General features: G+C 30.4%; 1 protein-coding gene across 1 annotated transcript; it reads left to right on the top strand.

Annotated features, from left to right (window-relative positions):
- Positions 1 to 6,880: 6,880 nt before the first annotated feature.
- LOC129874188 (protein SMALL AUXIN UP-REGULATED RNA 9-like) lies at positions 6,881 to 7,512 on the top strand. The gene has a single exon (XM_055949433.1). The coding sequence runs from the start codon at positions 6,919 to 6,921 to the stop codon at positions 7,225 to 7,227; it is 309 nt and encodes a 102-aa protein (XP_055805408.1). The 5' UTR covers positions 6,881 to 6,918; the 3' UTR covers positions 7,228 to 7,512.
- Positions 7,513 to 11,625: the final 4,113 nt, after the last annotated feature.

Genomic DNA, 11,625 nt, shown 5'->3' on the forward strand with positions numbered 1-11,625 from the left:
GTCCCCAAAGTGAACATTTCAATCATCTCATAAAGTAAAATAAAAAAATAAAATAAAATGAAGCTTATATGAGAAAATAAAAGTGATAGGGTATCATTACTCATTAGGATGAGGAATAACTTCTTTTTGTTCTGAAACTTAGGTGACATACACGTGGATAACAAAAATGAAAGAAACACGAATATATTCTTGAGTATTATGGTCAATCTCACAAGTCTTTAGTTTAGTTACGGCTCATTATCAGCTCACTTACTACTATGAGTAAACTAGCATGAATATTCTATCATAACGGACATTCAAGGATTGATAGATAAAGTTTAATGAATTTGAATTATTCTGTGAAGTAATCTATTTAAAACTTTTGATGGATCTATTTTATGTCAAAGCCGATCATAGAAATATATAATTAAATTTTATTTGTATATTCGGTGAAATCTGATGTATTTTACCCAAATTCTTTGTGCATTGAAAAAGCTTACTTATCTTGTAATTTCAAATTATAAACTTGATTAACGACTTTAATTCTTATATTATGATCAGTTCTTGAAAATAAATTTAAGTGAGTATTAAAATCAAAATCCTCAAAGAATTAAGGATGAGAACCCTTTTGGAACCGTTGACTATGACCTATGGCCATGAATGGGACTGACATTTAAGAGAAAGTGCTGTCATTTACTATTTTTTAATAAAAAAATTGATGATTGATGTCCTTGGCTGTAGGGTGATTTCTGACTATCTAACGTGGTGGTCCAACACTTGGTACATATGAAATTGTCCATCCATCGTTTTAATAAGTTGAAACATGATTCAAATTGGCAAAAACAGGGGTCATTATGGTTGTGTACAAATGGTTTTCAATGTTGAAAATCAGTCTCAATAATGCATGGGAATAACTACTCGTATGAACTATTCAGTCATTTAGTATACAAATATATATATATATTCATACACAACATATTATGACCATGACAATAAGAATAAGTCAAAAGTGATTCAGTACGAATGACATGAAATGTTATTCTTAGAATGTTATTAATAAGGGTTCATTCAACCATAAAAGATTTAGAATCAAGACAGACAGCTCGCCTAGCTTCAAATATAAAGAATCAGGCACCAGGCCGAAATAAAGTAAGATAATATTGGGATAAATAGTTTAGGGGTCCAACCATTGGACCGCAAAAGATATATATCCATAACTCTCTTTATTTGATGTTGTGTGGTGTGACTTGTCTTTAATCCAATACCATTGGCAATGTCAACCCATATTCTAGCTAACCTTGTTAAACTTAAAATTATATTATTTCTTCGTTGATTAATATGATCGAGTAGGAACACGTATATGAATATACGATGCTAATGTAAATACTATCTAAGTAATGTATTGAGTTTGATCTTTGAACACTAATAAAATTCATTTACCAACTAAAAAATAAATATAATATAAAGAATAATTAGAATATAATTGTCATTCACATCATAGCTTATAATTTCGTAGTTATGTATAATAATATTTTACATCATAGATTCATTTAAGAGGAAATACTATAATTAAGAAGGGGAAAGCTAGGAGTATCATATTGTCTCTAAACATACGAGAGATAAGATCACTTAATTACAGAAGAAACATATGACACTGTTATATAAAGCGTAATAGAAAATTTGAGAAACACATTGAGGTGCTCTTATATACGTATATTAGTATTCGACGTTTAGATCTTATTAGGCTGTTATAAATAAAATTACACAAAAAATTAGTTGAATGATTTTGTGTACTAAGCAGGAAGAATATATTTGTTGACCAATTAAATAAATAAAAAATAGAAAGGGTATAATGTAAAGGAGCAAACATGAGTTATCCTTACTCGTGAAGTTATGACCATAACTAATGTGCACTATTTAAATACAATGATCATCATAAATATTTTAATATTTTATTTTTATACATAATATATTTTTATATTATTACACAATATTTGACTATAACTGTTATAGATAAGTAATTTTACAAAAAAATTGTGCTGATAATGAATGTCACTGCTGTGATAAGTAAAATGTTACAACAAAATAAAATATAACATGAAAAGTTTGTTCGAAAAGAAAACCAAGTCATCCTAATGAAATATTGTTATAACGAGATTTGACTCTATATAAATTATTTAATGTGGTTGCATCTTGAGTATATATGGTGCATTTTGTATGAATAGGAAAATGTTGTATGTTAGAAAAAATACCTTTAGGTGATTTCCAATATTTGGTAGGATATATATAAAGGAGGGGGGGGGGGCACTTTTACTACTTCGTTAATTAAAAATTAACAACAATTTTAAGCATTCAGCTATTTTAAAGAAAATGACTTCCGCTCATGTATAATTATAGGTGATGAAGTTTAGCAAAGAAAAACTACAGACGATGGAAATGATTTTCTTCCTTCTGACTATTTTTTTTTTAGAGATAAAGTTAAGTTGATCAAATATGAAACAAATTCTTTTTATAAAGGGAAACAATTCAAAAATACATCTTATCCCTCATAAAGCTATTAGCAAAACGCCGGTTCTATACAATTGAGATTTGACAGAAAATGAAAATGACATATTTTAATTTATGGGTGGTTACTCAAATGATATGAAAAAAAAATGATTACTTGTTAGAAATTTGTAATACTCCATTAATTACGACTTACGAGCATAAACCAAAGGTTTGGATATTAAAACCAGAGAGTTCCACTTAAAAAGTAGTTGTTGCCTTCGTATCAAATTATTTATTGTGATTTCTTTTATGAGTCTCTTATAAAATATTTCCTTCATTTCATATTAAGTGAATTTTTTAGGGATTTTTTATTGTTTGAAATAATTGAATTGTTCAAAGTTCAAGATAGATGTTTGAAACTTTTTCCATATTTGCCCTTTCATTTATTGAAGTTTTATATTTTCTAGGAAATAAATCACACTACTTGCAAAGTTATATTTATGATTATACAAAGGGCAATAGTGGAAAGTATGATTCAAATTATGTCCTTGAATATTTTTTTTAATATGTGTGTATTGCCTTTCAAATTCACTTAATATGAAATGGAGGGAGTATTAATTAAGAAGGATTTTTAATTATTTTTTCCTTTATTGATATTTGAACAATCATAACATCATGCCCATTATAGAGGTGTTTGTCATCTTTAGGAACAATAACTACTAAAAATAAATTGAAAACAAAATAATTATTTTATTTTGAACTTTAAAACGATAAATAATTTAAAATAGCTATTTTAGAAATTACGATAGTTAATTTGAGACTGAGGCAATAGTAATTAAGCCTACATTTTTAGACTTTTAAGTGCAACGAATTTGAATCACTTAAAGTGGCTACGACATTTTATCAGTTCTTATTCTTACTCTTTGTATTTCTTTCAATGTTGTCCACTTTTTTCAAAGTGGCCATTTTTAGCAGAACTTGACTGTTATATTGATCATAATTGGAAGCCCCTATTATTTGACTTTACAGCCAATACACATACATTTTTTATATAATGTCAACCACTATTATATTTGTTTAAGACAACGTTAATTTACAACTAATAAGCTGATTAAAGTCTCCTCCATTTTCTGCTTAAAAAGTTCCTCATCATAAGTAAATTACATTTCATGTAACATGTGTGTGTGTGAAAACACTTTGGCACAAGGAATTATAATGTTTCAAGAGCTATAGTCCAAGATGTTCAAGATTTATATGAGGTCATGTACTGAAGCCCATTAGCAACACTTTGCTGACTTTTTTTTTTTTTAAAAAAAATAATTTAAAAAATCCTTAATGAAAATCTTAAGATCGTTCCCTATTCAACAACTTTGGAGGGTCGAAAACCTTTTATCGTGCCACACAATTTATGAATTTGATTGAGAAAATTACAGAGTTGGAAATTTGGTTGGAGTGTCGAATTTAGCCCATGAAAATATAATATACCTAGACTTGAATATATGGATTCGGTTTGGTATATGTTCACTCGCAAGTCGTATTGGACATTAGCCTAAATCAATTCTTAAAGTCTGGGTCCATTTGGGATGCATTAATATTAGGAAAAATTACTTAGTTGAACACTTTTTAATAAATAATTACTGATTTTAATGATATTTTTATTTATTTATTATCATTTATAACAATACTATAATAAATTTGCTATGTATTAAAAGTGAATTATGCATGCAAAATGTTTTAAAATATATTACGTTTGTTTGGTAAAAAATTGACACAATATATAATAAATGTATTAAAGTTTGTGATAAATATATTATCAATGAATAAAACTTGTATTACATGTATTTTATAAATTATTCTCGGTAATATGTATTAAAATTATATTATAAATATATTAAAAGTGTCCAATAAAAAAAAAATTATTACTATAAATGATAAATATTTTCTTAATATACCATATTTACGTAAATTTTCCTTAATATTAGCCTTAATTGACCTGTAAAATAGCTATCAAAACATATAGAAAATTATATTTGAGTTTGATTTGTTTGGGATAATCATGACAATGGAAAAGGATATTTATCAGTTTGATTTATACAGATCATAAAAGAACAAATAAACAAACAAACAAACAAATGAGAAATGTCGTTGGACACGATTATTCATTCTTTAGACAAATTGACTGGGTGATTTACAAGTTGACCTTGCTTTTGATCCTCTTTGATAGGGCAAAACTTCAAATTTAACAAATTTTGTTTATGTGCAATATTTTTGATATTTAATTTTGAAGGTTTGTCCATTGACAAGTAAGGGTTAAAATTTCAAAATAATTCATTTCTAAGATAATTGGGTGTAATTTCCTCAAATTAACCTGCTCATTTTGATCCGAGCAAACACTGGAGATGATTTGTACAAATAGATTATTTGCATGTCATTATTTAAGTTTTGACCCCGTTTAAATTAGTTGTACAAAAATGACTTTTTGATTTTTAACTAATTGACCACAAAGTGCCAGTGGATCCCTAGAAATTCCGATAGATGCAACTCGTTGCAAATAGTTCAATATAAATTGTCATAACAGATCATCACGAGTTTCTAATGAATGGACTTATTAATACAAGTGTAGCGATCTAGTCCATCGTTACTAAAAATATTTGCAGTAACGGTATACGGATTTCTTTCGTCATAAGATTATGATCAATTTCTTGGTATGTGAATGCAGTAGTTGTGAATTAAGGTCGTATTATGCTCCTATCTCAAAGTTGAGTTGAAAGAGTCTTTCTAAATTAATTTTGGACTTGCGTTCAAACTAGGGTCAACTTCAAACGACCATATCTCTCACTATAATGAATTAGATGGTCCATAACCTATCAAATTAAAGGTCTATGAGTCTTCTTTCCAACGCCACCAAATTTGCCTCATTCGGAGTTCTTAGTAAAAAGTTATGCCCATTTTACTGAGCACTGTTCGTGCTAGGCCGCCAAAGCAGGATTTGGCTGCCATAGCGGGATTCGATGAGACAGAAGTTAAAAAAGACATATTTTTATTATCTCATTCTTCTCCTAAGGGCCAAAAATAGGTGAGGGTTACCATAGAAACCCCTAAGAGGCTTTTCTAGGGTTGGAGAGAAGGGAAAAAGAGATTCCTATCGCCAGGATGGCTACAATCCATAGATTTCAGGCCAGTCTCCATAGTTTTTCCTTACAATAGTCAAGGATCGTGCTATAATCCTTCTACAACTGCTTGACTCCCTAGTAGGCTAGGTTTTCTCAATTGAGTAGTTATAAATTCGTTTCCATTGCTGAATATAATGTAGATTGATGGGAGATTTCATGTTTAGACCTTCGGACACGGAGTCTGGATGGTTAAATGATTGTCAATTGATATTTAGAGTGGGAATGTATGCTGTGGATCATGATTATTATGTGACTAGTGATAAAGGTCCAATCTTTGAATTTAACCTTGGTGAAAACTGTTTAGAAGGCCAATGACCCTTACAGAATTAAATGTAGATTATTGATGGGTTGTTTGGAGATCTTGAGACCTGTGTGTTATGAGTTATTGATGTATATAAAAGGATGTGATTATATCGATAATTGTATGTGTTTATGCTAATTATTCCTCGTGAATTGGCAGTGGGTATCGGATTGACGAATGATGCCTACCAGTACGTGTTGTTTGTACTGATACTACTCTTGCTATGCCAAATAATGTCTCTTAGGCGAAGACGAAGATGATTCTTCAACAGCTTCTGATCTTTCTTCTTTATGGTGGGAGCTGTGTCATTATTTTATTGTAGATTGTATCTTTAAAAGCTCTTGTACCTATTTAGATTAGTATCCTTGGGGGTGTTAGAATGTTTCTTGTAATAAATCTTAGAGTTTTTAAATTTAATTATGGTGTATTGTGACTCTTTAGGCTATTATTTTGATATTTGTTAAACTTCCGTATGATATTTTTGTAAGAATTCTCCTATACTTGTGTTAGAATAGATGTCCGCATGATCCGATAGGATGGATCGTGACAACAAGTCGTATATAATGATAACAATAACATTAGTACTACATATTTTCCTGATGTATACATCACCAGAAATCTCTAATCGATAAGTTTGTCAAGAGTCCTAATAAATCATCAAGACTTTAGTACAATTAATTATATCGTAACTGGGGGAGGGGTGATGAGTGTATTGATCCAGGCTAGAATGTTTAATATAATGTGAGTTAAGTAGGGTACACGACCAATGGGAAATAAGAGGCCCTCAATGTCCTCGTACAAACGTACCCATAATAAACCATACCATTACCTATTCAGTTCCTTTGTCCCCACTCCCTCCACATGCCTTTGTTTTTTCAATTCTCCCTCCATAAATACTCCCCTTTTCCTCCCATTTTTTCCTCACATCCCAATTTATTCTCAAACTACCTATATTTCTCTTTCTAAAAAAATAAAACCATGGGCCTAAAGAAAACATCAAGCAGCAGCAAACATCAAACAGCAGCTTTGAAACAAATGATCAAAAGGTGTTCTAGCTTTGGAAAAAATGAGAATGGGTTCCCTCATGATGTCCCAAAAGGACATTTTGTTGTGTATGTTGGAGAAAATAGAAGCAGATATATAATTCCTATTTCTTGGTTAACACATCCTGAGTTTCAAAATTTGCTTCAAAGAGCTGAAGAAGAGTTTGGATTCAGTCATGATATGGGCATTACTATTCCTTGTCATGAACATGATTTCTGCTCACTTATTTCAATGTTCAGATGAAAAAATGTTACTTTTTTTCTCTCTATGATATGATGATGAGAGAGTTTAGGTTATTATTATTATTAAGTAAATAGTTAAAAAGAGAGTTTTTATTTTAACTGACAAAAGGATGTTATTAGCCCACATAATTATCAACTCTCTTGTGGAGTTTTTGGGTTAATTTGTATATTTGGTTTTTCATGTACTCGATTGTTAGTTTCATCAGTGGTGTGGATTCTGCACCCGTGGAAATTAAATCTCTTATTTCTATTGTAACCAAAAAAAATAAAAAATTACTATCAGTTCCATTAATTTTTCTGCTTTACTTTTTGTTTTCAAGCAATTATAACTCAACGATTACTTGTATATACTTCGACAATTGTAATTAATTTTACATTATATAACTTAACTATATTGCAATAAGAGCTTCTTTCTTTTATCACTTAGGAACCGTGTGAGATGAAAGTCTCATGCACGGTTTTGAATGAGAGAAAGAAGTGAGGGGAAAATCCTTTTCAAGTCTTCTTCAGGAAGATTGACTAGACAAATAAAGCATAAACTCAACCAATATTTACTTCTGACACAGAATTTTTGAGACGTACAACATTATAATATTTTAACGTCTAAAGTCCATTTAATTTATCATATCTTTTATATAGTTTTTAAATATGTCTATATCAGCGAGTAAGTAACTTTTTAATATATAACATACGTGATAGGTGTATAAATACATTTCTTTTTTAACGGTTACGAAAAAATTGAAATAACACCCCAAAAAAGATGAAGTATTTAGATATTACTAAAAGTACAAAAATGATGAAGTATTTAGATATTAATCAATGGTTCAAACTTTTTCGTTTTTATTTTTTGACAAAGATGTTCCGTATGGTTTTGCACATATATATTACCAACAGCTAAGTAACAAATAGACTTACCTACCTTGATTGATCGCTAACGACTTGCTTCTTCAGTTTTACGTTTACACCATTTAACTTATACCAATAAATATTTTTTATATTATTAGAGTGTATTAACCTGCTGTAATGAGTTATAATTTACTCTATATATTTTAGATAATTAATTCGCATGTATCATATATAGACGATTACGTAATTATCCGTATGACTTGATAGCATGAGATCTTTTTTAATAGTATTGTTAGATTAAACTTAAACTCTCACTAATATATATGTTTCTTATGTTTGATTTTTAGTTCAAATGAAATTATCCAGAATAGTTTCTAGAAAAAAAATAGAAAATTTTGTAATTATACTTTTGATATTGATAGCTGACATTCAGCTAAAATCCAATGGAAATTTTGGGTTAATTTCATCTTCTAACGCGTTTATTACTATTCTGCCAATAACGTTTTGCTAATGTGGCACAATCAAGGTGTCGCATTATTTTGAAAAAGAAAAAATTGACCTCTTCCAAAATGCTAATGTGGCACCTTTTAATTTTTTTTTTCTCTCAATTAAATTGTATTAGAATTTACTTATGGTAATTTTAGTTAAGAGTTGTATTATTTCTATGCTTACTGCTCTGCCAAAATTCCAAATTTCATTCTTTGACTTATCATATATATTATTCCATTAATTTATGGTTACTTTCTCTAAGAAAAGAAAAGGTCTAAATCAATTTGTTAATTATTAATTAAGAATAATATTAATTAGTTTCAATGATATAATCAAGAAAAGTTTTGATCTGATAATGTGATAATTTAACAAGACTCATCCTTTTAAAGCACATGCTTGTAGGACCAGTATGGGCATATTCCTATAACTTATCAATCAATTTAATTAATAATACTTTAGTTAAGAAATATACTAGTTTAACAATTAAAAAGAGAAACAGTAACAAAAAAAATTAATAAATAGAGAGAGAGAAAATTTAGAGGAGAACGGAAGAAGAAGCAGTGTATGTATTTTTCTATCTTTCTGTGTTCTTCCATCGCCCATATATATAGGCACCAAGTTGCCCACTTACAAGTGGGTCCCACTTGGAAAACATCCAATACCTAACACTCCCCCTTGGATGTCAAGAATATTCTAGTTAAAAAAATATATATACATTTAGTTATTCTGAACCTCCATATATGTTGTGCCTCGTTAAAACCTTACTTAGGAAAAACCAAGTGGGAAAAAGCCTAGTGAAGGAAAAAGAGTACACACATCTGGTAATACGCCTTGAATGCTGCCTCATTAAAAACCTTACCAGAAAAATCCAGTGAAACAAAACCTTGAGTAAGGGAAAAAGAGTACAACGTGTATTTTACTCCCCCTGATGAAAACTTCATTTGATATTTTGGAGATGGTGCATTCCAATCTTATATCTTAGTTTCTCAAAAATTGATGTTGGTAAAGCCTCTGTGAATAAATCTGCATAATTATCACTTGAACGAACTTGTTGTACATCAATATCACCATTCTTCTGAAGATTATGTGTGAAGAATAATTTTGGTGAAATATATTTCGTTCTATCTCTTTTTATGAAGCCGCCTTTTAATTGAGCTATGCACGCGGCATTGTATTCGAATATAATTGTGGGTACTTTAACATCATTTTACAGACCGCATCTTTCTTTGATGAACTGTATCATCGATCTCAGTCACACACATTCTCTACTTGTTTCATGAATTGCTATTATTTCAGCATGATTTGAAGAAGTAGCAACAATAGACTGCTTTGTAGAACGTCATGATATAGCAGTTCCTCCGTGTGTAAATAGATCGCCTGTTTGAGATCGAGCTTTATGTGGGTCTGATAAATAACCTGCATCTGCATAACTAATAAGGTCTGCATAACCTTTGTTAGTATAAAACAAACTCATATCAATAGTACTTTTTAGGTATCGCAAAATATGCTTGATACCGTTCCAATGCCTTCGCATTGGGGATGAACTATACCTTGCCAGCAAATTAACAGAAAATGTTATATCAGGTCTGGTTGCGTTAACAAGATACATAAGTGCACCAATTGCACTGAGATATGGTACTTCAGGACCAAGAAGTTCTCCATCCTCTTCTAGAGGTCGAAATGGATCTTTTTCCACTTCAAGTGATCAAACAACCATTGGAGTCTTTAATGGATATGCTTTGTCTATGTAAAATCTTTTTAAGATTTTCTCAGTGTAGGTAGATTGGTAGACAAAGACCCCTTCTACTAAACATTCAATTTGCAGACTTAGACAAAGTTTTGTCTTTTCAAGGTCTTTCATCTCAAATTCTTTTTTTAGATACTCAATCGCCTTTTGGACCTCTTCAGGGGTTCTAATGAGATTTATGTCATCAACATAAACGACGAGTATAACAAACTCCGATTTCTTTTTCTTAATGAAAACACATGGACAAATGACATCATTTATATAACTTTTATTTATTAAGTACTCACTAAGACGATTATACTACATACGCCCTGATTGTTTTAGACCATATAATGATCTTTGCAGTTTTATTGAGTACATCTCCCGAAACTTATTACATGTTTCAGGCAATTTTAATCCTTTAGGGATTTTCATGTAAATTTCATTATCAAGTGAACCATAAAGGTAAGCTTTAACTATATCCATTAGATGTATTTCAAGATTTTTATGTACAGCTAGACTGATGAGATATCGAAATGTTATTCCATCCATAACAGGTGAATATGTTTCTTCATAGTTGATCTCGGGTCTTTGAGAAAATCCTTATGCAACAAAGCGTGCCTTGTATCTTACAATTTCATTTCTCTCATTTCGTTTTCACACAAAAACCCATTTATAGCCAACTGATTTTATACCTTCAGGGGTTTGGACTATAGGTCCAAAAACCTCACGTTTAGCAAGTGAGTCTAATTCTGATTGAATTGCCTTTTGCCATTTTGGTCAATCACATCTATGTCGACATTCTTCGATCGATTTAGGCTCAAGACTTTCACTATCTTGCATGAGGTTAATTGAAACATTATATGCAAAAACATTATCAACCGTAATTTTTGATCAGTCTAAATTTATCTCATCACCGGTAGAACTTATTGAAAGTTCCTCATTCACTTAAGTCTCAGGTTCACTGATTTCTTCAAAAATATCAGGATTACTCAAATCTTGACCTTCTTCAAGAGGTTCTTGTGTAGTATCATCTTTATTATTTCTCACTCTTCTCTTTCTAGGATTTTTATCCATTGAATTCAATGGTCTATCACGCTTCTGACGTGTTTGAGATTCAGAAGTTATGATACTAGTAGATGGTCCTTTTGGGACATCAATACGGATAGGCACATTATTGTAGGGCTATGTGACTTAATTATCTGTTTCAAATCAGTAAATGCATCTGGCATTTGATTTGCTATTTTTTGTAAGTGGATGATCTTCTGGACCTCTTGCTCACATGTGCGGGTGCGTGGATCAAAATGAGATAGTGATGAAATTTTTCACGCAATTTCT

This window comes from Solanum dulcamara, chromosome 11 (genome assembly GCF_947179165.1).
Source record: "Solanum dulcamara chromosome 11, daSolDulc1.2, whole genome shotgun sequence".
Taxonomy (NCBI): domain Eukaryota; kingdom Viridiplantae; phylum Streptophyta; class Magnoliopsida; order Solanales; family Solanaceae; genus Solanum; species Solanum dulcamara.

Excerpts from the sequence above, each read along its gene's own strand:
- LOC129874188 (XM_055949433.1), top strand. The coding sequence starts at position 6,919 with ATGGGCCTAAAGAAAACATCAAGCAGCAGCAAACATCAAACAGCAGCT.